The 25,307-nt window shown below is 44.5% G+C and overlaps 1 protein-coding gene across 8 annotated transcripts in view; it reads right to left on the bottom strand.

Annotated features, from left to right (window-relative positions):
* igsf9ba (immunoglobulin superfamily, member 9Ba) overlaps positions 1 to 25,307 on the bottom strand; it is a 103,937-nt gene that overhangs the window by 22,558 nt on the left and 56,072 nt on the right. For 6 of the 8 annotated variants that reach the window (XM_064301834.1, XM_064301836.1, XM_064301840.1 and 3 more), the window contains exons 5-12: positions 18,844 to 18,961; positions 16,124 to 16,265; positions 11,836 to 11,981; positions 8,366 to 8,508; positions 7,425 to 7,565; positions 6,596 to 6,715; positions 5,932 to 6,082; positions 5,569 to 5,692 (exon numbers count right to left, since the gene is read on the bottom strand). In XM_064301834.1, the coding sequence (XP_064157904.1) occupies positions 5,569 to 5,692; positions 5,932 to 6,082; positions 6,596 to 6,715; positions 7,425 to 7,565; positions 8,366 to 8,508; positions 11,836 to 11,981; positions 16,124 to 16,265; positions 18,844 to 18,961 (1,085 nt within the window). The remainder of the gene's footprint in view (positions 1 to 5,568; positions 5,693 to 5,931; positions 6,083 to 6,595; positions 6,716 to 7,424; positions 7,566 to 8,365; positions 8,509 to 11,835; positions 11,982 to 16,123; positions 16,266 to 18,843; positions 18,962 to 25,307) is intronic. The other 2 variants (XM_064301835.1, XM_064301838.1) reach the window with 1 other exon arrangement.

Here is a 25,307-nt window from a genome sequence, read left to right as displayed (position 1 = left end):
TTCCCTACACACTGTTATTTACTTTCCCATAATCACTTCTTCCGAAGGCTTCTTCTGATTTCCTATAAATATTGGAAAATTGGAAATGTCTATATTAAGATTAATATAGCTACACATGCATTTACGCGCATACTATGTAAACCATACGTAGCATCATTAATTAGTCATATTGCCTTCAGAAATTCAAAGCAGCCATTTATTAAAGCTGACAAATTAAGAAGCACACACTCAATATAAAATGTAATATATATTGAGAGTTGTTTGTAATATGCACTGTACAATAAATACAAATAATAGATAATAATAGCAATGGACTGCATTAATAAGTGCCTTTCATCTTATCATCTTGAAGTGGTTTACAGTGAAGAGGAATGCACCAAAGTCTTACACCCACTTGGGGGCTCTCACGTTATCTTCCCCCCCCCAGAGGGTTTACCTCTTCACTGTAAACCCTCTTTAAGATCTTTAAGATGAAAGCTACTTATTAATGCAGTCCATCGCTGTTATTTTTATTCATCACACAGTCTAGATTGCAAATGATTTATCACTGAATATTCAGTGACGGCTACTTGTAAAGCGAGACAGATATGCACGTGAGCGGGAAAGGGATGAACGACCGCAGCAAATCAAAGACAGCTTACTGTCACCGCGCCACTCCGCAGAATTCATCAAACTCGCACGTGCGAAGGCACGTCTCATCCCACCTCATTACTCTCTGACAACAAACGACGAGGCATCACAGACGAGAATACATCTTAACTCACTACAGTCTCTGACTGCCAGGCTTCGACAGCAATGTGTTACATCCCTGGTGGGGGGGGTGTGTTTTGCCAGAAAGGCATTCAGAGAGTTAATGACGAGCAAGCTTGCAGCCGGTAAAGACCACACGTGGGTGTAGACATCGACCGGACAGCGGCGTTACTGTGACTGACAAGGTGAAATGGACTGAGAAGGACAGTCGACCCCCCGGCAATGATCATGCGAGAGACTGTCTTCAGATGCTGCGGGATTCGAACTCCTGTCAAGGTGTTTCAGAAAGGCTTAAAGAGCAAAGCCCTACCTAGAAACACCCAAGATGTTGGATAAGATGTTAAATTCAGGCTATAACTCAATGCAGTCACAGCAGTCATGGCTATATGCAGGAAGCTTTATTCAAGATATATCTCGATATGTATGTAATCATCTTTCAATGCAGTGACCATGTTTAAATATGTTTTTAATGGTTCTATGCTTATGTGTATTTGAAACAACCCCACCATCCCAACCCATTTGATGTACACTTCAAAATGTGCAAATATTAATAAAAAACATGGCAATTACTATAAAGACTAGGTTTCCCCTAGTGCCATGGCTTAATTCATTATCTGTTTTTCCAATCTTACATAATCATCCAGCAGTCTAAAAGGTTTTAGCCTCTTTAGTAAGTGACCATTCTCCTGGAGATTTCCTGATGTTCTGACATTTTGTAATTCACATATTTCCCTCCATAAAACTGCATGAAGCCGGCTTGCTTCCTGTGTAGCGAATTTCAGTCAGTCTGACTGCTGCAATTTCTGAAGGACGGAAGCAGCTCCGCCCTCACCTGCGCCCCTGCAGTCTGCTCCAATCAGAAAGCAGCGGGGGGACTCTGAGTCCTCGTCACCTGCAGCTCGTACAGCTCTTCCAAATTGCACCTTTGTCCCCAACAGTGAGGGGGCGATGAGTACCCCCCCCCCCGCCATCACGGTGACAGTGACGTCAACAAAAGCTCAGTTTCGGCTGTTTTGGCACGACATCTGATTTGTATCCTTGTCAGATTCAATCAGTTCCTATACAGCTCTTTTTAAAAATGAATTTACAAATGAACACTTGTGCCTTAAAGGTCATGCCCAGTAGGGAAGATCATTTTTATAAAAAGCCACTCGAAGAATGAATCATTCAGATACGAGGTGACTCACATCAGTAAGTGCAGTTCACTTGTGTTCATAGTTCAGAATGAAAGGTGAATCAAGATCAGGACTATTGTTGGCAATCAACCGCCCATTCAAAGATGCGATTGTCTGGTCACAAAACAAGCACCTATGCCTCCTTGTAGACAAAATCGGAAAACCTTTATAACAATTACTCTAATAATGTCAATAGAAATTACATCCATGGAGACAGGAAGGGCTCAATTAATGTGTTCTGGTTTCTCTAAGCATTCAAAACACTGTGAAACATTTTTCATGTTTGAGATTTATTTAAATTGCATTCTACCGGCTAGCTTGTGTCATACATGTAAGTATAACATTCCAGCGAATAAATAGGCTATATAATACACCAAATGGCAACCGTTTACCAATTAAACTCCATTATCAATCATATAGACGTAAATCCCAATTAAAAAAAAAAAATGGCTCAATATGCACAGTGCCCTTACCCAACTCCCATAAATAAATAAAAAACTGGTTATCACTTTCATAGGAGAAAAACATGGGATAGTCATGACACTGATACTCATCGGGAATGTGTTCTAAGGCTCTGCGGATTCAAACTTGTAGCTCCTGGCAAACCGACAGAAGAGACAGAGAGAGTGGGAGTAGGGTGAGGCTGGGTCAAGCAGAACGTGAGCACGCTTTGTATAGGATGTTTCATTATTCCTTTTCTGTGTAGGAGCACTGCCCACCCCACGGCCCCTCTCTATGGTCAGGAGAGCCCAGAGGACGAAACTGCTTCAAACCTCCGCCTGTTAGCCTCCGCCATTTTCCTCATTACAGCCTCACTAATGGCTGCACACTTAGCATTTATAAGCGGCTCCATTCTAAATTTCCCTGGGTTCGCAGTGAATGGGTTCAGGCAAATGGGCATCCGGTGTGGGAGTTTCCTAGCTTCAAAACAATTGTTTAAAATACTTTCTTTTTTTTTTTTTTTGGCTTCACGGTCTGCGAAGTATGCATCCTATTTTACTTAATGATGTCATCTCCTTGTCCGGACCCCTTCATCGCCACAGAGGTCAACAAGTGTCAAATCAAGAAAAAGGTCTCAGCCTGACATTCCTGTTTGAGCGAAGAAAGTCCGATACAAATATCAAACATGTCTGCTCCTTAGCCACTCACAGACGTGTTTAACGAAGCCCAGCCTGCGTGTGAGATACCCTCATTCAGTATTCAGCTGCCCCACGCCCTTCTAACACTCTACCGGGCAGACATGATTGCTGGAGTGGAGGAAATCATTCCTGCTTTGTGAGAACCTCGTGACCTTTTCAGTAAAGCGTAGGTAAAAGCAGAGGCTATGAGGCTGGGCTATATCAGCTAGAGGGACAAACTTGGCTTTAGTAGTCCTGAAGCCCCCCACCCCCCCAAAAAAGCAAACAAAAAAAACAGCAATACTAAAGACAAAACATTACGCAGTTTTAAGTTAAATCTCCTCCCAGCACCGCAATAGTAAATGCTCCTCCCCCCACAAACACACATGCATACGTACACACACACACACGTGTACACAAGCACGCACGCACACACACACAGTAGGTGACTTTCTTCGTGAGGACTCAGTCAAATGTCCTCATCTTCAACAGACCCTATCAACATTGACCCACAATCAGCTCCTAATGCATTAGGAGGAAAATTGAAATAATTGCCCACAAAGTCAATTCAATAAACTCAGAGATAATAGCCAGGTCCCTCACTAATGCATATGAATCAGGCTGTGCACGTGTGTGAACGAACACATCAAACATTTTGCAAAAACATATGTAATCGAGTCAATGTTGTACCGCAAAAAAATGGTGCCATTGTAGTCCTTGACATCCAATCTTCTTTTATCATTTTGAACAGCAGCTTTGGAGCTGTTTCTAAATACAGAATTCTGTGTTTGCAGTCTGTCACTGTGAAAGGCAAGGCTAAGGAAGAATGATAATATGACTGAACAGCATACGTGCACAGCATGCTAGCCTCGTACAGCAAGAAGAAAGAAAGCGTATTCTCATTTTCTCCTAATAAAAGCCACACGAAATGGCACAATGGGAATACAATCCCTATAAGTCCTGTTGTTTTCAATTCTATAAAGCCCCCAAAAACCTTTGTTAATATGGCTGGATGTCAAGTGTAAAAAAACCTGTTTAAATTCAATTTTCTTTCCACTGGAAGCAACAACAGACAGATAATCTGTCTCGTTAATGCACGTGACGATGGTGCGTGACCTAGCCTTTAAGTCACGCGCAAGTGTCATGATTCTGAATGGGGGCCTCACTCTGAAAGTGCAAGCTAATTATACAGAATGGCACAACATTTTCTCCTCATGAAGAGGTGCTCCATATACACGGCGATGTATAACAATGCCCCAGTCAGGCATATTGCAACGATAATGTAGTAATGTTTGATAATGTCACTGCGGAAATATTTTCATACGAATCTCTGCAGTGGCCCAGAAGTGTCATGGTGGACAGCAAGCCTCTATCTGAGTGCCTATGGCCCTGTACAGGCACAGTGAATTGTTAAAAAACTGTGGGCGCCCTCAAATCTCAAGGTTAAGAAGCAGGAACCCTCCTTCTGTTCAAGAGCACACTTGCTCTGACAAAGCGCTATTCAGTTTGAATGAAGACTAGTGATGTGCGGTGCACTGTCTAAAGTGAATGTAGGCCGCCATTGTGGAACGATTAAGGCATTTATTGTCTGTCCTGTATTACATGATACACATCTCATCATTAGTCATCATGCAATACCAATGACGAGTTTAAAATTTCATATAATGATAAATACAGTCCCAGATACAGTACATTGCCAGAATGTTGGGGAAGATTCTGCTCAGATTACTGTTTGGTTCTGACAATGTTATGATGAGAGCATTCCCCTTTGAACATTTTATTGGTTCTGCCAAAGACACCAAAAAAGAAAACATTCCAGGCACGCTGCGTAAAATAACTACTGGAAACATTCCCTGATGGCTATCATTCAGTCATGAAAACCTAAATTATGAACCATCCTGAATGATGTGTAAGAATATTTCCAAAGAAATTTGAATGTTGTGTAAGAATATTCCCGAAGAAATCACTGAAAGTGTAACATTTCCAACATGCATAGTTAGATGTTCACTTGAGGAACATTTAAGACTGTTCTTGCAATGTGCCACGTGACTTAAGGAGAGTTTTCCAAGGACACAAGAAACAGGACAAATGTGCATGCAGGGAACATTCACCCCAATTCATTTTCCTAAAATTCCAAAATGCTCTGATAACTGAAACACAAACATGGTTGGGGTTACCCATCCGCATGTGAAACTGGATTTAGGCTTAATAGGACTCACAATTAAAACCAAGCACTAGCTCTCGTTATTTTCTTCACATCTAACAAAAGTTACAAAAGAATATTGTCAGAATTCAGGCCTATATATTGTACTATTTATATATAAATATATTCAACTGCCAATGACTAAATGTATCACAAGGATGCCAGAAGACAGAATTCATTCTTGCTAGCATCTATCAAATCCAAACCCACCCCCAACAACCTCCCCCTCCCCCTCCCGCTCCCAATGACACCCCAGGCTCACAGCAGCAGGTACACAATCAGGAAAGAAGCGGAAAAGGCAAAGCGTGCTGGGATGACTCACACAGGGCCGTACCAGACTGAAAATGTCTGCTCGAATCCGCCGTCGTATCCGGGCTCCCAGGAGACGTTGGCCGTGGTGGTGGAGACGGAGACGTGGATGTTGGTGGGGGCGTGTGGGCTTGTGCCTGGGGGAGAGAGGGCCCGGATGGAGCTTACGCAGCCTCAGCGTCACACAGAAAGGGAGATTCTTTTTTAAAGAACGCAATTAAGAACGATTCGTCATCAAACGGCCCTCGCCCCAACCTCCGCAATGCAAGAGGGACCTCTCAATCAATGCCCCAGGGTGACGGATGCGTGCGCTTGGTGCCAAACGGACGAGGGTGGGTGGGGGGGGGGGGTGTTGGGGGACACCGGAGGACCGTACCGATGACGAGGAGGCGGGTGCTGGCAGTGATGCTGGTGACGACGTTGGTGGCGACGCACTCCCACTCCCCGTGGTCCTCCTTGCTGAGGGAGCTGAACTGCAGACTGCCGCATGGCAGGATGGTGTGCTGGCTTCTGCTGGGCTTCCCCACCTTAGGGAAGGCGTGAGGGGACAAGCGGGTGGGTACCACACGTGCTCCGGACCGCAGGGGGAAATGAGCGGCCTGTTTCACGTTTCAATACTGATTCATAACGCTCTAATGCCTTTCAGACCTGATGCAAAATATTGTTCTAGACAACCTACTGTACAAGGGGTACTAAGAATTGCAAAAGAAGGGCTTGAGATTTACTGCACAAGGGGTACTAAGAATAGCAAAAGAAGGGCTTGAGATTTACTGCACAAGGGGTACTAAGAATTGCAAGAGAAGGGCTTGAGATTTACTGCACAAGGGGCACTAACAATTTCAACAAAAAGGGACAAACTAGCCTGACTGGGTGGAACAGCTAACATTCTTCACTAAATTATCAACAGTGTCCTGAACTTTCAGGATCCATCCCAACATCGCGAGCTACATCAGAGGCTATGCAGTTGCCCCCCGCGGTGGAGACGGGTGTCCTGCAGAGGGACAGATGAGGTGGAATGGTGCGTTTTCGGTAGAGCCTACTTTTCTCCACATGATGGTGGGGATCTCGGGGTCTCCGGACGCAGCACAGGGGATGACCAGCTCCCTCCCGGCCTCCTGCCGGTACTCTCCCCCGGGACGAACGTTGAAATAGGGGGGATCCTGAGGGGTCAGCCGAGGTAGAGACACAGTCACCGTCCCAGAGGGTCACGCCTGCAAATACCTCAAGGGACTGTACCCATTTTACACTGTGGCCACTGGAAATGGGTTCAAAATAATTGAAACCCCCAGAAAGCCATTCTGTGACCATTCACAAGTAATTCTACAGCCCAAGGACAAAGGAAGCCATGTCTCAACTACAAAGAGATACAACTTTGTCCTGAACATAATATCATAATCTTGATTGGCAGAATAATGGATGATCAATTTAAAAAAAGAAAGCAAAACCTGGCCACACATTACAAACTAGAGAAGTTACGTAGTTATTAATAACAGTAAACAATTATTGATTACATTTCTTGCTTTTGAAATAGCAATTCTAAATTTTTAAAGCAATGCATGCATGATGTTACACAATATCTCCACATGGTTTGTCAAAAATAAAAATGAATGTTGTTTTTTCCCCACGTTAAAACAAACGGGATGCTGGATAAGCATTTATTTACTTAAGGAATGCCATGCTTTTTTGTCAGACTTGGATCTAATTTAGCAGGACCGGCTGTGCCGTAGACGTTTCTCACTGATGCTGAAATCAGTGGATTTCCCTGATGTCTGGACTTTCTGGACACCACCAGATCATCTAGTCCATCTCCGGTCCGCTCTGACACAGATGAGGCGCAGAGGCAAAAGTAAATCCAAACTCCGGCCGTACCATCAGCACCAGGGTGGCGGGGGGCGACTGCCCCATGGTGCCCAGGATGTTGTAAGGCACACAAGTGTAGGTACCCAGAGAGTCCTCCGTCACCTCCTCCACGCGAATGCTCCCGTCCTCCAACTGGCTCCAGCCGGGGTACTGCGTGGGTAGGGGGAGGGGGATGGGGACGGGGGCTTCATTTAATTGAATGTAACAGTGCTATTACTGCTAAAGAAAGAGGAAGAAAGCCTGGAAGGAACTGTGTCTGGAAAGCTCAAACCACAGAAAAAAAGGAATATGTGAAATGTGACCTTTCCAACTGAATGATTTACACAACAGGTGGTGGGATAATTGCACCCGATTGTTCGCGGTCTTGCAGTGACGCACAGGAAGAGGATATGTCACTTGAAAGCGATATGAAAATAGGGCAGGTTTTAGGTCATTAGAGGACTAAAAAGCTCAGAAAATAAATGGAAAAATATTTTAATTTATGCAAATAGTCAGGTACTGGGAGTCAAAGAAATCACCCTGTCAGAAAAAATTCTTGACAGCCTGTGGTGTTTGGCTTCTCTTGTCATACCTACTGGTATAGTCACTTGAAATAAAAACAAATAAATGTAACTTGCATGTCTTTGGGAATAATGTATGCTTATGGTAAAATGGCTTACTTCATGGATTTGTCATAAAGAGACAATTTATCAATGCAGAAACTGAGCCTTAGAATGGATACTCCAAATGGTTCAGTTTTCATATGATATCTGATCATGTGGTAGAAAATACAGCAATCACGAACACTCTATTTGTAATTTACAGTCTTAAAAGATTTGAAAAGAAGTTTCAGAAACCGAGGACAAGTACCAATCGTGTTCCGTCAGCGTAGCAGACTGCAACACAAAATAATGCGTGCATGATAATAATGAATGAACAGAAGAAATGAATGTTCTCTCTGACAGACGGACCTTCTCGACTCTGAGCGGGTATCCGTCTTTCTCCCACTTGACCAGCGTCACGGGCGGGTTGGCGTCCGCTGGGCAGCGAATGAACCCTGGCAGTTTCCTCGGGACGTAGATGACGGGCGGCATGTTCACGACTCTGGCAGGGTCTGGAGGAAAAACGGCCGTCAAAACACAGAACACAGCAAAAAAAACCCAAAAGGTCAACGTAAAACAAAAACAAAATGTCGTCGGTCGTCGGTCAAAATGCAAAACAGAGCAAACGGGGGAAATTAATGTCGCAAGTCTTAAGAAAAAGCAAGGCAAACTGAATTACACAGATTAATTACAGCACTGTTTGTCAAGATGCTGAAATAGAACAAACATGAAAATGTACGATAAACATGTGAGACAGGGCAGACATACAGTACAAATATGTTTCAAGATCACAGACAAAACTGTGAGACATGCCTGCAAGTCAGAGTACCCACAACATTGAAGGGAAACAAAATCCAGAAAAAACATGTCACAGGTGCAGCACAGCAGTGTGTGCAGAAGCTTGGCCTAAAAAAAATTAGCTGACAGAAGCACTCACTGGAGTTGTCCATGAACCGCCTCTCAGTTTAAATAAACCTGTAAGGGTTTGCTTTTGTAGCTGCATTTCTGCAGGTACTGTACAGGAATAAAACGTTTTCTGAAAGCAGCATCGGGTTCACCCGTTGGAGGACGGAATCCTCCTGAGAGCAGAATAAAGCGCACGGGATGAGGCCCGGTTTCCAAGGAGGTTCGTCCGCAGAGAACTGAACCAGAACCCCAGTCACACGTGCGATTGGGATCGCATCGATCTACCTGTACGGCACCATTCACTTGATTGAACCAACGTATGAAAGATAGTCTAATCCCCGGGTCTAATTAAAGACCACGCACCCCGTTGCCAAGAGCCTTTCTCGAAACATGCGGAAAAAAAATCTAATTATACTTATGTTAATTATGAACTTTTAAATTTGAGTTACTCCCTGAGCTTTCGCTGACCCACTTACATATTCACACTCGCACTGCAGCGGGGAGACTAGCTTATGCCAGAGAGAGAAGAAACTGCAGAGCTGCATCCAAAATAGAAAAATTTCTCACCAGCAGCGATAGGTTACGTCACCTTTTCTTACTCTTTATTTTTGTACTATTTCATTTATTTATTTATTTTGAGTATTCGCACCGTTGAAGTGTCTTTAACATCCGGCACGAGTGCAGGCGACACAGCCTGAGCCACGCCTCGGCGTCACATCGCTCCACTTAAAAGAAGAAGGAGAAGCGGAAGACGCCCGCAGGAGCAATCCATCACGGCCTCCTCGACACTCGGAAATCGAAACGTAATTAGTAAGCGGGGCGGAAAGGACTGACTTCAGCAGAAGGGCGGAAAAGTGAAGCGTTAACGACTTTGCGCGGAGAGCGCGCGGCTATTTAGCGCGCGGGCTTGGCAGGCAGGTGCGCTCTCCGGTGAAGGGCGGCCGCGGACGCTCGCCCTCCCGAATCTCCTCATCACTGCGCAGCGAGAGCCGCTCGGCTGCACCTCCCTCCCGTCAGGAGACATCCCAGCCTGGATTCTGCATATGATTCCGATCAGGAGAAACACAGTCCCAGACTAAGGCCCTATGATGATGACTTACATCCCAGCACATTCCATCTAAAGTGTTCCAACAACTACTGAATGTTGTCCCAAGTTTCATTTAAAAGGTTCTTTTTTTTACAACTTAACAAGCGCGAATCCGCAATAGCTGCGACCGCACACGCGCATGCATCCATGTGTGCATGCATCCACGCACACACTTTCACACAAATATGTGACCTCTTCTTTGGCTTGTGACCAACCTTTCCACAAAATCTTGTGCAAATCTGTGAATCCATTCGGGAGTTATGCGCCTTTTTGTGATAGGCCACGCCCATTGCCACGCCCCCTCTTGGTCAATCGACCTTGAAAGATACTCAGCTCTACCTTCGCTCATGACCAACGTCCATGCCAAATATCAGCCGCCTGGGGTGAAAACTATGGCCACTACGTGGTGGGACACTTTTTGTGGACCAACCGACCAATTGACCAAACAACCGACCGACTGACAGACAGAGCTTTAGAGCTGCGGTCGCACCTAAAAAGTGGAAACATATAGTGCATTTATAGAATACTGTATATTAATTATTATTCACCAAACAAGGTTCCATCTATGAACTTATGCATATCAATAACGATAATTAGTCCATTATATAATAATGTTATAGATTTCCTATGTCGAAATATAAATTGTTTTTGTATTTCATATTTTATCCCATGCATGACAATCTCACTTTTCCAGAAAAGCGTACCCTGATACGCTTAGAATTGTAGCACAGCTGCAGTGGTGCTTTTGGGGGTGGGGGGGAGGGAAGGGGAGGGGGGTGAGGTAGGGAGCGAGTTTTGGAGAAGTAAGGGCAGAAGATCAAATCAAATCTGCATCCTTCTGCTTCAAAGGCAAGTTGCCAAACATGAGCCGCAAATGACCAGCATCCTGCAGACAGGCGGATCAAAGGCCCTAACCGTGGGCCGCTTATGCTAAAGGCTTCTCTCACTTCCACAGCTTAGCGCAAGTCCGGAGAGACGGAATTTTATGGAGGATGAATAATGAGGAGACAGGTCATGCCTGGCGGGGGAGGGGGGGGGGCTTACGGTAGCCTGGATACCATGTTTAATGTTGAACTGTCTGCTTCTATATTACAGCCGAGAGCGCAGTCATCTGAACAAGCTAAAATCCTTCAAGCCTACATTTCAAACAAATATTAATTCTACTGCGACAAAACATGCGAAGGTCACACTCCGTGTTAAAAAAAAAGAAAGATAAAACGCTTTTGATTGGACATAATTATAACGCTTACTGAAAAAAACTAAAATAACATAAATTACGCGACGAGCCGTTATTCGCTCCCCGGGATGCGTGATGAGAAGAGACAAAAGCGATAGCCGGGAGGATTGCCGCGGATGGCTAACGGGCTCAAGGTCGCCGTTTCAATCCCGCCTGGCGGCTCCGGGGACAAAAGGGCCATTCCAATCTGCAGCCCCCGAGCAGGGGCACGGCGAGGTGACCGCGAACGCACAGCTGCAGCCAGTAGCCCCCCCCCACGCCCCGGGACCACAACCGGAATTGGCACGGAGGCTGCATCGGTCCAGCAGGAAAAATCCCGATTAGACGCCGGTTGGCTTTCTGAATACATAAACAGGGTCTGACTGCACCCGGCTCATTTCACGTACATCGACCGTCAACCTTCTGTCCTTGTGGGTGCCGCACAGCACGTAGAAACAAAAAAGAAATATGTGAAAAATATGCTTGAGGATCTTACAGTATATATTTCCACAGGGGGGATATTATGGACCACATTAAGACAACAGAAGAAGCAGCAGACCAACCATCGAAATGGATGATGAAGCAGAGAAAATGACTCTGGCGCCACACGGCCCGAGCGGGGACACTCACACTGGACGGTAAGGTGCGCGGACGCGATCGGCGCGTGTCCGAGGCTGTTGCTTGGGCTGCAGGTGTATCTCCCAGCATCCTCGGGCTTCACCCGGAAGATGATGAGGGTTCCATCAATCAGAATTCTCACCCTGAGCTTCAGGTCACTGCCGGGGAGAAACACAGGGCACATATTAGCAATGCACACTGTATACGGAAAATAATATGCATGCATTTCGGAGAAATGTTTGAAATATTACGTCCATGAATAGAGCATATAAATATATTTTCCCCCCCTAACGTATGAACTTTATGGAACAAAGCGTGAACACAAACTAGGAAAGCTAAAACACATTATATCTATTTTCAAGAAATCAGTTAATTTTTCATGTCAATATTTTATTAGACTGTGCCTTAATTACTGCATGAGTGACATAATCTAGTCCTGTATTTAATGAATACAGACTGGACAGACCCAGGACAGTTATTACAACAAAAAAAAAGAAACTAGGGGACACTAGAGGGCAGTGTGTGGCTTGACAGGAGCACTCGACCGACTGCCTTGGTGCAGGGGTTTAATACAAGGGGAAACTTCAGAAATGGTTCGCGGATTGTTACATGACAGATTTCATTAACTTTTCCCCATAAAATTAAACACTTCATATTCTGCCAAAGAAAGTTGAGGCTAAGGGTACAGCCACAGGGTCATTTGGTGTCGCCAAGGTCTGTACTACAATTATCACAGGAAAAATCAAAGTGCTTTCAAATTTCAACAGTAAAACTTGAGAGCAGTTTCATTGATAGAAACATTTTAAATTTAACGATAGGCTACATCTTATATTTGCCTCCATATTTGCTTCCATAACAGTATTCCATATGCGTCTGGATGCCAGGGTGAATTCACCACCGCAGAACGGTGGTGCTCTTTCTGCACAGAGCCAAAATGAGGGATGTGACAGGAGACAGTGACCCCAGCGTCCAGTGTGACGGCTCATAGCCTGTGGAGCCAAAGGGCCCTTGCAGAAATAGCTGACCTGCAGAGGGGCTAACCGGCCTGTCTCCAAATGCCACCCTGTCTGTCACTGACCAGGAGAGCAGGGAGGGGGAAACATCGCCTGTCTGTCAGAACGTGGGGCTCCAGGCAGCACGTGTGCTAACCAGACTTAGCAGAGCGGGTGATGACACACCCTGCCAAAGGGGGAGGGGCCAGAGTGCGAAAGCAGCCTGAGCGTCTCCACGTCTAACGTTCAATATGGTGAGCAAGAGCGAAGTGTGTGTGAGCGTGTGTGTGTGTGTGTTAGCGTGTATGTGTGTGAGCGCGTGTGTGTGTGCACACAATATTTTACTAAAAAAAATGTATTTCTGAGATCTGTAACATTTTTGAGAGAAACCATTTAAGGTAAGGGTACAACTAATTCTAGAGATAAATGCAATTCTATTCTGGCTCTCTCACTATGATCAGAACTGTTTTTACTTTTCAGCACTCAGAATATTTGACACGTTCAAGTCAAATGAGCGCTAATTTGAGAATTACTGAACTTCAGCCGGTTTTGATTGCTGGCACAGTGTGTGCTTGTTGTCTCCTGTATCACTTTCATTATTGCCTTGTTCTACTTCATCCCCCTTCAATATGGCACTTTCATAAGAGATTTCATTCATGCAATGACACTTAGTTTAAACTTCCACAAAAACGTTCTGTCTACACTGCTGTTCATCAACTCTTATTATTTACATTTAACAATACATTTCTCTCAATTGGAACATCTGTTAAATAATTCTGAATGAATTAAGGGGAGTTACCACAGGTGAATAGGAGGGAAATAATTCCTTTCCTACAATCAAAATGACATTTTATATTTTGAATGTGGACACATGTGCAAACATTTTTTGTATTATGACTTTTATTTATTTTTTAGCACCATATGCAAATTAGTTCATGAATAAATAAAAGTACAAATTTGCATATTAGTTAAAACACTTTTTCTTTTCAGTGGAACAAGTCACAGTTCATTTTTCTCTTTCAATGTGATGAATAACTCAATAGCTGGTAATATGCAGAGGGGTTTTTACAAAACTTTGTTTAACTGATGAATATTTAATATAGCCCTATGCACATGCCAAAAAATTCATATTTTTAAACATTTTTTCCACATAAAATATCCCATAAAATAGAAATAACAAAATATAGCCAAAAAAAAGATACAGAAAATTACCAGCAATTTCGGTTAAAAAGCTACACGTTAGATTTGGTAGCTATATGTAGGTAAGTTAAGTTTGGGAAAAACCTGAAATATGTGATTTAGGGAAAATGGGTGATAAAGCTAATTTTGTGCTTGGTTATCCTTGACGTGGCTGGTGTAAACACATCAAAATTAACCATTTAAAGTTGCTTCTGATTATTGTTTTGGATATTTTATGAAACTACAGTGGTTGTACAACAGTTGTAAATATCATAATATCTCAAACTTGACCTATCCAGCCAAAATGACCCTTTTCACCTGTGATGACTCCCCTTAAATATGGAAAACAGTTAATTTGAATGGTATACACTTCAACCATGAAACCATTGACTCATATAAAGTCAATTGACCGTAGCAAATTTTTTAATCATTTACTGTAACTAATTCTACTTACACCAAACGACTGTTACACTGTATGCATCAATTACTTTGAAAATGTTAACTACTGGCAGAAATGCTAATCAACATAACATTATTGCTATGGAGTCATAAAAGCTCAGACTTCTCCTGTCTGTTCATTAAAAAAATAAAAATCCACATTAAGATATGTTCCCACCTGTCACTGTCAGCTAATTTTATCTCTATAAAAGTAGCCTTCGTGCATCAATTACTTGTGTGTCAATTATAAACATTTGTACACAAACTTGTATACATGTGTATAAAAAGGACTGGGTGTACTGCCTGAGGTGGAGAACAGTGACCTTCCTTTTGTAACGTCAATGAAAACGATCAAACCAACGAAAAACATCAGGGCCAGACAAGTCCCAACTGGCCGTCCTCTGTCCGGACGTGACTTCAGCCGCTCCACACTGCCGCAGTTAATGACAGCGTTAAATACACGTGTAAAGACAGGCCTGTTTATTTATATATTTTATTCTGAGGGAATCAAAAAGTGAGCCGTAATTGAATTAGGGGAAAAAAGCTGAGTAAGCGGTCCTGCCAGGCTCCACTTCTGTGTTTCAATGGAGCCGCACAGTAAATAGGCCCTTTTAAATCCACGCTGCGTTAAGATGAACAAGCAGTATTTCTAGAGTGCACAGTGCACCAGGCTCGGCAAGGTGAAAGCAGGTTCATCTGGAGGTTTGTCTGTTTTTACGCCACAAACCGTATAATTCGGGGTATTGAATGTTGGTATGTTTCAATCTGTACCCCGTCTTAGCCCCTGGTATGTCTCACCAAGATCACTTATTTTCCAAAACATATACCCTACCATTATCTTAAATGAATCCATCCCTTCTCCCTATCCAAATTTCCCAAAGACATTCTTTGGCCTTTGGACTATGACAAAACATGATGCTAGTATATTAAAGTAAGTATACTTCAATGTCTTTTTTAAAATTTTTAATTTATTTTATTCAGTCATGTGCAAGCATTAAGTAAAGTGTTTTAAACAGAAAGCAAAAAAGGACAGGATAGGAAATATAAGTTTAGGAAGGATGCTTTTGGCTTATATAATGTACCAAAAAATAAAAGTCTGTAAAAATACAAAATTCCTGCTCGCAGTATGACTACACAATCCTTACAGATCTCATAATTTCTTTGTCTGTTAAAGACCCAGCTATTTACACAACAAATGTTTACCTGCTTTATCTTTCTCACTATCCCTGACCATGAAACGAATGTACATGTTTACCATTGCCATTTTTACATCTGTAATTTATCATTTATAATTACAGATATATTGTTCCTCCCACAACACAACTGTTACGTGCTCCTTGATGTTGTTTAACTAATTGCTTAATTGCCTGTTGACTAATGATTTTATGCATGAGTAACCCTGGATAGAGTGGATAGAGGTCTCAACTGAAACAATAAAGATAATAATGCAAAGAAGAAGATGAAGTCAATGAAGAAGAAAAAGGAGATAAAGAAAACACACCAACAAATGTCATCTTTTCAAATGAGTCCGCTTTACCTTGATCTAATTAGGAAAGAGAGAAATTGTAAACTGACATATCGTAATTAAAGTAATGCACTGAATGAATGGTAAGCTCCATACATGCATGGCAACCAGAGAAACGAGGTGAGGAGGAGGAGTGAAACAGTAGTGAACCCGATCATAACTTTACTTCTTGAAGTAGACATTATCTTCCTCCCAAAACCAGGTGTAGGTCAGGTTGCCAGGATACGCCTCTGCTTGACAGGTGAAGAGTGCATTCTGGGATATGTTTACAGTTATGTTTTCGGGCGGAGACACAATAAATGGCGGTCCTGTAAAAGCGGGGAAGGGAGGGGAGTTGGTAAGAGGAAAAGAGACACGAAGGGGTTTAGTTTCAGGAAGAAAAAAAAAAACACACTTTCACAAGTCTGTAAAAAAATATATCGAGTTGAGTGACATCTTTTCATCAAGTACACACCCCCCTTCCCCAACACTTCTGTCAGGGAGCAAGGATGAGCCTGAATCAATAAACCCTACAGGGGGAATGAAAACTCTATTTCGGCGAGAATCAATTTAAAACAGAAATTTCCTGTGGAGAACGAGCTGGGGCGTGAAGTGGGCCGTTCAATAGACCAGCGCAGAGGAGTGTGAGGCTACACATTAACAATAGGATTTATTACCCGCGTAGGGCCGCCATGCAAACGCAGGTAGCCTAGCTTGAAGCCCGCAACACCACTCTCTGACTGCAACAGCGCTGTAATGATGGATAATGATGTTTGAATAGCAGCTGCTGTAATTCCCTCAGGGATATTCCTTCCCATTCCGCAAAAAAAACAAGCAGAATATTTCTACAGCAAAATTAAAAATGTTACCATAGAAAGAAAATATATATATATTTCTGATTGGATTTTGAACAGAGACCTCACAGAAATGTGTATTATTTGTAATCAAAATACAGTCCAGACCAGCCAGTATTGCTAAAGATGAATACAGGTACAAAAGCAGTCCTGGTCTGGATTCATGCAACGTGTAATTAATTTGACTTACACATAGACGTTTAGTGTTTGTGTTCTTCGCAAAAACAAGTGAATTTGGCAAGTCATATTTAGTAATTGCTGAACTTGTCAAGCCATGTTTGTAAAAAAAACTGTAAATGTGGTAATCCGTGTTTATTTGCATTGAGTGAAGTCAATGCTAAGGAAAAATTTTGAATGAACCCAGACCAACGTCTCAGTGAAATCTTTAATGAATATGGTTTGGAATGTAATTTTTTTTGAGATATTTATACTTTTGTAAGATTCAGTTGTATCATCGAGACATCTTGCTCTGTCAGTTTGGGAGAGCAAAGTGCGTAAAACCCACCATCATCACCTCTTTCACGAAGTAGTCCTCCAGCTGAGCCACACAGCTGAAGTGGCAGAGAAGTACAGTTCATGTGGCGTTAACACAAGCAGGTTGGAGGCCCTATACCAAATTAGCTGACCTCTCTTGAGTTATTAAACAAGGAAAATTCCACCAACCCAAACCCTTCCTCCTGAGTGATGCTATGGGCAATTACGCTCTACTGATCTCCTGGTGTGCATCCTCCTGGTATGTGTCTGACAGTCACGGCCAGCACTGGGACAGGTGAGATTACATCCACACACATCTAGTATTCAGCAGTTTCAGCAGGATGGAAAGCCCCAATGTGACCTCTTCAGTAGTCTGCCCTGTATTCATGAATTAGGAACTAGACAGTTGGCTCAGATCACACCAGCCAATGCAGGCTGACAGACACGACACGACACTCATGCACGGGTGGGGAAAGTCAAGGCCGCGGCGCATGGGGATGGATGTGGAGAGAGGACTGTTCTTTCACAGGCGTGCTGGCTCTGACTTTGGCCTGACCCAGCCCCCCCTCCTTGTGGAAGGTGAGATGGGGATCGCCGCCACAGATTACAATCAAGCGCCCGAGTCCCCCCCATGCCTAGGGCTAACAATGCATGAAATGGCAGTTCAATATGCAATCTTGGAGGGAGAGGATTGCAGGAACAGTGGGTGTATGGGGGGGGGGGGGCTGTGGGCATTCCATCGCAGAGTGCTGAGGAGAGAGCTGAGAGCTGAGAGAGGGGGAGGGGGGGCAGACAGATGGGTTGGGGGAGGGGTGGGGTGGGGAGGGGAGGGGGTAATGTCTGATCTCCACAGCTGTTAAGAAAAAATAAAGTATCCCATCAGCCCACTGAACTCACGGTGCATGTAAGCCCTACATTACAGTTGGCTGCCCCGTGTATGTAAAAGGTATCGGGTACAAGCCCCTTATCTGATCTCAGCTCTTTATCTGCGGAAAGGCTTGTTCCACTCTTACTGGAAGCTGCAGTAATGTAATGGTCTGGGGAGGAGGGGGGGGGGGGAACAGCTGCAGGTACTGGAGGGCGATGACATGCTGGGGGGGGAGGGCTTGAGATTTCCCATCCCCACCTACTCAAGAACTGACAAATCTGATGAACTCAAGAGAACAGGAGGTGCACTTGCTTTATCATTAATGTTGTTAGTTTACATGCTACGTGGCTTAACCACTCTCTAAATGTAGCCAGTTAAGTCAACATCTGATATTCAGACATACAAATCATTTCACAGTCGGAATTAGTCATAGGTCAGAGAGCACTCTATGCCACAGAAATGAACAACTTTCTGAACTTTAGTAAATATGCTGTACATTAGTGTCATTTCTCCTAATGAGCTTTCATTGCTCCTTATCTCTAGTGTAAAAATTGATTAATCCTTGATAACCACCTACGGTTAACCATAGATAACCAACTACGGTTAAATGGCACCACAGTTGCTGAGCACAAGCATGTAAACTGGAGGCGGGGCAGGAGAGCAGGAAGGGGGAAGGGGAGGAACTTGAGTAAAAACACAGACAGACGTTACCTTGAACGAGCAGGCGGGTTGTGTGGACGGCCTCTCCCTGGACGCTGTGGGCGCGGCATGTGTAGGCCCCCCTGTCCTCGCGGTGGATCGACCGAACCGTCACACTTCCGTCGCTTACCTGTGAACGGGGGACAGGACAGGTGACATCATCCAGGAGGACCCAATCAGTGCCACGGGCATGCAGCGGCCTGTTGTGGAATTATACTTTACACTTCTTTGCAATTCGTTGTTGTTGATATATAATTGAAAAGACGGAAAGGGCAATGTGCTTTGTGTTCACGTCATACCAGCAAATGTCTGTGTAACAGACTATTTTCTCTCCTTTTTTCTTTCCAATATTTCTCATTTTGTCCAAGGCTAGTAGGACTGTTGGAAAAGGTTTGTGCTTGGCCGTTAGAATGCGTAAACCTGCTAAGAGCCAATCAGAATCTCAGTCCTATCCATCTCAGCCAATCACAAGGGGGGAGGGGGGTCACACCTGACACCTGGCAGAGCCAAAGAAGCACAAGGTCAATGCGAGCGTCCGTCTCACGAGTCCCTCACGATCTGAGCATATGGTCCCGACTCACACCTGTGAACCCAATCTGCCCGTACACAGGGAGGCTCTCCAGGCGGCCTGGTCTTCCTCTCTCACAGGCATGATTAATATAACTCCAACGGCAAGCCTCGGCGCTGCGCTCTACACCACAAACAAATGCGCGGAGTCATCACCCAGTCCGCGAGGGCCTCTGATTTATTTCGCATCTTCGGGTAATCGCTGTCATGCTGGCCGAATGAATCCTCCCCCCCCTCCCCCTCTCCCCCTCTCTCGGAAAAGCCTACGGGCGATTATGCATCCTTCTGCAGGGCTGTCGGCCACAGCAGGCACCGGCACAGTCTGGGTTCGACACCGGACCCCGGGTCCCACCCACGCGCTGAGAGAGTGTTTTAACAGGATTAGCCGCACAGGGGCCGCAGAGTAATACCTAATCGCGAGGGCAAGCCCGGTCCCACTCCCGCAGTATCCTCTGTCAGTCAGGGAGGGCGCTCTCCACGCGACGCTAAATCCATTTATGCGCTGGCCCGCGGGGTTACTGGCCACCGGACCCAGAGGGCACGCATCGGCAGTCAGAACAAGCAGGACAAGCCACGCGACAGCCCCGTCAATACACGACCTGAACAGGGCCGCCTCCCCGTTTCTCCGAGGACTGCGCCGCGACGGCTTCTGGAAAAGCCGGGTCTCTCCGAGAGCGCCCTCGGCGACCGCCAGCCCGTATCGAACCCGCCCCGCTCCAGACACCTCAGACACCTGAATGCTTCGCTGCGTTTCAGATCGACAGCTTTGCACCGGGCCTTGCTTCAGCAAGGGAATTCACCCCGCGAGCACGGCGCCGAAAACTGCCTTAGTTAAAGTTTATTCGCGACATCATCGTTTCCGCTAACTCAGGAGCTCTTAGCGTTAGCATTCCGCTCCGCGTGAGAGTAGGTTTTCGACGCGTCTTTGAACTGCTGCGGTTATTATTTTTCTACCGGAGACAGAATGGCAGGCTGCAAGGGTCAGCAGGGTTGGTTTATTCTCAACTCTGTCTCGACCTCCTGCCGGGAGCAAAATAGGTCACCGGCAGTAAAGCATCGCTCACTTAACGCCTTCCGTTACCGCCATTATAGCGCTGCGAAGAAAGCACGGAGCCGCCGCCGCGCGTAAAGGGCTGAAGGCTTCTGGCGCGCAGCGTGATGCCATTATTAAAGATGAAGCGCCGTGCCCCGCGTATAAATCATTAAAGGCCTCGGTCTGGCCTCCTCCGCCACAGTGCGACAGCATCGCGGGCGGGGAGCTCGAACGCTGTCCACCTCGTTATCCGCGCAAGAGAGAAAATCCCCGCTCGGAGGAAGGAGACGGACCGAGCGCTGACATTAAGCGCTGAAATCCGTCTTTAAATTGACTGGAGATTCGGAATCTCCTGTTCTATCCGTTTAACCTGGCCTTTGACAAACTGTTTAGCCACCTCTGCTTACTTGTAGCAACTTAAACTATACTATCCACATTATTGGCCTGGCCTCATCTTTTTTAGCTGTTTGGTGTTTAATTGCGAAATTCTGGTCAAAGCTATTACAATTTAATTCACGTGTCTCAATGTATTTGTTTGACATAAATGTAAGCCTGAATGTTAAACTATAATTTATTCATAACATAATGTTGACATATTTACTATAGCACATGACATAATTCCGTAAGTAGTGGATCACAGACTGAGAAGACAGCTAGAACAGGAAGAGGAAGTGATGGTGATATACCCTCTCCTCGCGCATAATTTATCTCAGATATTAAAGCATAGCAGGGCAGTCTGGATCGAAATGCATCATTTTGACAGGAGGGTATAACTGAATGACTGGGCTCTAGAGTACAGTAAAACTGTTGCTTTGAAAAGAAAATGTCTTTTGTTCTTTTTTCCATTTTTTGTTAACTTACACGGGGTGGCACTCCTAAATAAACTCCTCTGTACAGATGACATATTAAAATGTTTGAGAATAAAGATGCAAATGACACAAATAATCTGAAAAGCCAGAAAAGCAAAAAATATGAAATATTTATGTAAATATACATCAGGCAGGATAAAGAGGGGAAAAACACCACAATGGTAAATAATTCATATATCCAAGCAAATTATGGACACTGAGGACAAGGGGAAAGAGATCTCAGTAATAAATAATTCACCTATCCATTCATATTATGAGAGTTGCTGAATAAAAAAGGGAGGGATTTGACAGATAAATAATGAATTGATCCAGCATCTTAGCTGTGCTAAGACCCACAAGAGCTGGGAAATAAAAAGAAATAAATAAATGAGGTGACAGGATACCCCCATTCCTCTTTCATTTTAGATGAAAAGGTATGACATTATGTTAAAATATTGCTTTTAAAATACATGTTCTACAGCCATTTGACTTCTACATCCATTTGACTATTGGGTTGTTATGTTTAAACTGCAAGTGTGCAGTGAAGGGGAGGGATTTGGGGGCGGGGGGGGAGGATGACTGAAGCCACAAATTAGTCCGATTGTGTGGTTAAGGGTTCGATTCTCCGCTAGGACACCATTTGAGCTCTGATGCCCTGGTCTTCTCAGAAATTTGGGTTTGTGCAGTTTGTGCACACACAAAGGCACATTTTCAAGTACATAACGAGGAATGACACCATGATCACATTTCACAAACACTTTTCAAGCACTTGTTGCAGTGGCCTTACTTTTGTGCGTTCTTCTTTATCACTGAGCTAATCCAAGCACAGACGCTTCAATCCCAGTCGGTACCGAACAGTTCCAGTAACCCGTCTTGTTTATGTGTGCGAAGATCACACAGACGGTGAGACAGTAAGCAGTCTGCATTTCTGAGATAAGCTTTTCGCTGGTTCCTTTTTTCTAGCTGGTTTCTTTTTTTGTTCTAAACTGCAGTAGGTTGTATTAAAAGGTCTCAGAAGAGACTTACGCACTACAGTAGGCTAATGCTGTGCACATTGCCCACAGAAGTGATTTTTCACCACAGACAACAACAATAGGTTGCTGCTCATCAACAGCAGAATTGGAATGTGCACCCTCCCATTGTCATCAAAATAACTGATAAATTATTTGTAGTATTAAGATTTGCCCTCTCTGGAACTACTTTAAAACAGGCCCAGACCAAGGAGTGTCCAGACACGTTTGGTCATTTAGTGTATCTCTATGGAGATGTTAATGGTATGGTTTTTGCATCTGTAATTGTGATAAAATATTTGTCAATTGCTAAATTTGTCCATGTGCTAAATCGCTAATTCCTGGTCAGGTTCACGAAATAGGCGGGGGGGGGGGAGGCTGTAGACTATCCCAGCATGCAGTGGGTGAAAGTCAAGAATATACACTGGACAAAAAACAGCCAATCCATGGCAGGGCCCTCACACCATTCACTCACACATTCACACTTAAGGGCGATTTACAGTCTCCAGTCAGCCTCAGAATATCTTTGCAGTACCCGGGATTTTAACCCAGTACCTTCTTGCTGTGAAGTGCTACTACTGCACCACCGCGTCGCCCTCAGAAACATCCATGTTTCTGAAAATCTCACGCAGTTCATTTACAAAAAAAAACCTCCTAATTTACCAGATATATCTTCAGACTCCTGAGTGTTTCTAGAATTTAAATGACAAGTGCTAAGTACATGCTTGTACGGTGTGCAGTAAAGAAGGCAGAGCACTGAAGCTCCATAACACACTTAATTTGAGCAGGTTGCTTTCTGTCACCGATTCTATTTTTATGCAGAACTGACTAACTGACTGGCTTGTGAATGCAATTAAATGGTAAATTTTAAATATCTGTCTTGAGAGACATGGAGAGAGTGAAGAAAATGACAAAATAAACACCATAAAATGGCAGTCATGTACTGTACGCTAACCCCCATGAGCTAACATTCAATATCCCATATTCTCTGTGAACAATTGCTCATTACAATCCAGTGCCACATTTAAAAACAGACATAATGGAAATATATAACATTATATGATCTTCACTTGATGGAGGGTGCTTAGCTTAATGCTGACAATCACAATCAGGGGCAAGTTATACGGTAACACAATAGACGTGTGAGACCACCAAACAATTTTTCACCACGGCTGGTCAAGTTCCAAAGACACTGTGGCTTCGAACTTCTGATGGGTCATCGCAGGATTGGGAGACTGGATGAGCGGTGAGGGTTAGGGGAGAATGGGTGGGGGTGGGGGAGAATGGGATGGGGGTACAGACAGAATGGGAGAGGGTTGGGACAGAATGAGACAGGGCTAGGGAGAAGGGTGAGTGGGGAATGGGTGAAGGTTGGGGCAAATGGGATATGGGCATGGTGATGGTTGGGAGAATGGGAGGGATTTGGGGAAGGGGTAGGTGGGAAAGGGATGAGTTGGGGAGAACGTGGGTGGGAGAATGAGTGGTTTGGGAGAAGATTGGGGAGAATGGGTGGTGTTTGAGGGAGAATGGTTGGGGTTGGGGGAGAATGGGTCAGTGATTGGGGGAGAATGGGTCAGTGATTGGGGGAGAATGGTTGGGGTTGGAGGAGAATAGGTGGGGGCTGGAGGTGAATGGGTGGCGTGGGGGGGGTGGGCACTGCAGCAGGCTGTCACTTCCAGTTCCTCACAGATCACGGCGCGAGTGGCAGACAGAGCTGGGGAAATGTCACTCACCGCCCCGCATACAAATGCTATGTGCAGCCATCAGCACGCTCTGAGCTTTACAACTGGGAGAACCCACAGGGGAAAGGCTGGAAAGGGGGCGGGGCTTTCAATACCGCACGCTTCAAAGGATTTTGTGATCGATGTGCTACTAGACTTGAGAGGATACAGACAACAGCGGAGGGGAAGGCAGGGGGGAAGGGGGGAGTGGGGGGGGGGGGGGTTTCAATGTGCCTTGCTAGTTCTTCGCTAGCACATCCCCCCGGAGAAAGGATCCTTCCGGAAGCCCAGACTGACTGCACCTTCAGTCGCAGCACAAAGTAAACCATTTTTCCCACTTCTCACAGCCTCACTGGGGAGGGAAAAAAAAGGCTACAAGTGGGACCCCACGCCTCGCTCGTTTTCCCAAAGTCAATACCACAAATATGCTGTATTTTCATCTGTCAGGCTTATGGAGTGTAAAACTGCTCACAGTGAGGGCTCACATAAGGGAGAGCTGTGGGACTTCTAAAACAATCTACCATGCTGCCTAAAGTGATTTTTTACAGCTTGTATTACATGGTGTGTTACTTAACATCAAGGCATTCAAATATGTCCGTTGACTGAGAAGTTTAATGGTGCGTTAAACCACAATTGCGGCATGTTCATAAGGCTAACCATATGGGTAACGTTCAAATGCTTGAATTACCCCCTAAACTTCAAATGATTTCAGTTAAATGAGACCATCACTATGGCCATAATACCTCAAATGAAAGTGTTTCTTATTTTGTTTCCTTGCAAAGAAAACATATACTTTAAAATAAATAATGTCTGTATTTTCAAGTCTATTGTAGGTACCAGCCAGAAGACATTTACTACACCATTGTTGACTGCCACTTTAAGAACATTTAAGTATCTCTGATGACATCATCTCTGATTATCATGGCATTTAAACCTGTATCACCCAATGACTACAATATGTGTGAAATCTCCATTCCCCCTATCCAGGTTTAAGAAAAAAAAGGAACTCAGCAGGAACCACTCTTTACACTTTCAGCTAGGTGCTGCTGACCTTGCTTGCCTAGCTGCTACTAAGTCTGTTTCATCCCATGTGGAAATTGGCATGTGCCCGGTGCAATGCCAGCAGAACCATAACAGAACTGAACTTTCCTGAACGAGAACAGGCATCTCAACAGAAGAAAAAATGTCATCCTCCTTCCATGCAGCAAACAGGACTCCAGATTGTGAGCATCACCGCTAGAAGCATCTACAAACCACTCCAAGGCTGCATACTCTTGAGAGCCCAACAGCACTAATC

This window comes from Anguilla rostrata, chromosome 12, assembly GCF_018555375.3.
Source record: "Anguilla rostrata isolate EN2019 chromosome 12, ASM1855537v3, whole genome shotgun sequence".
Lineage (NCBI taxonomy): Eukaryota > Metazoa > Chordata > Actinopteri > Anguilliformes > Anguillidae > Anguilla > Anguilla rostrata.
This window is presented reverse-complemented; position numbering and strand designations above follow the sequence as displayed.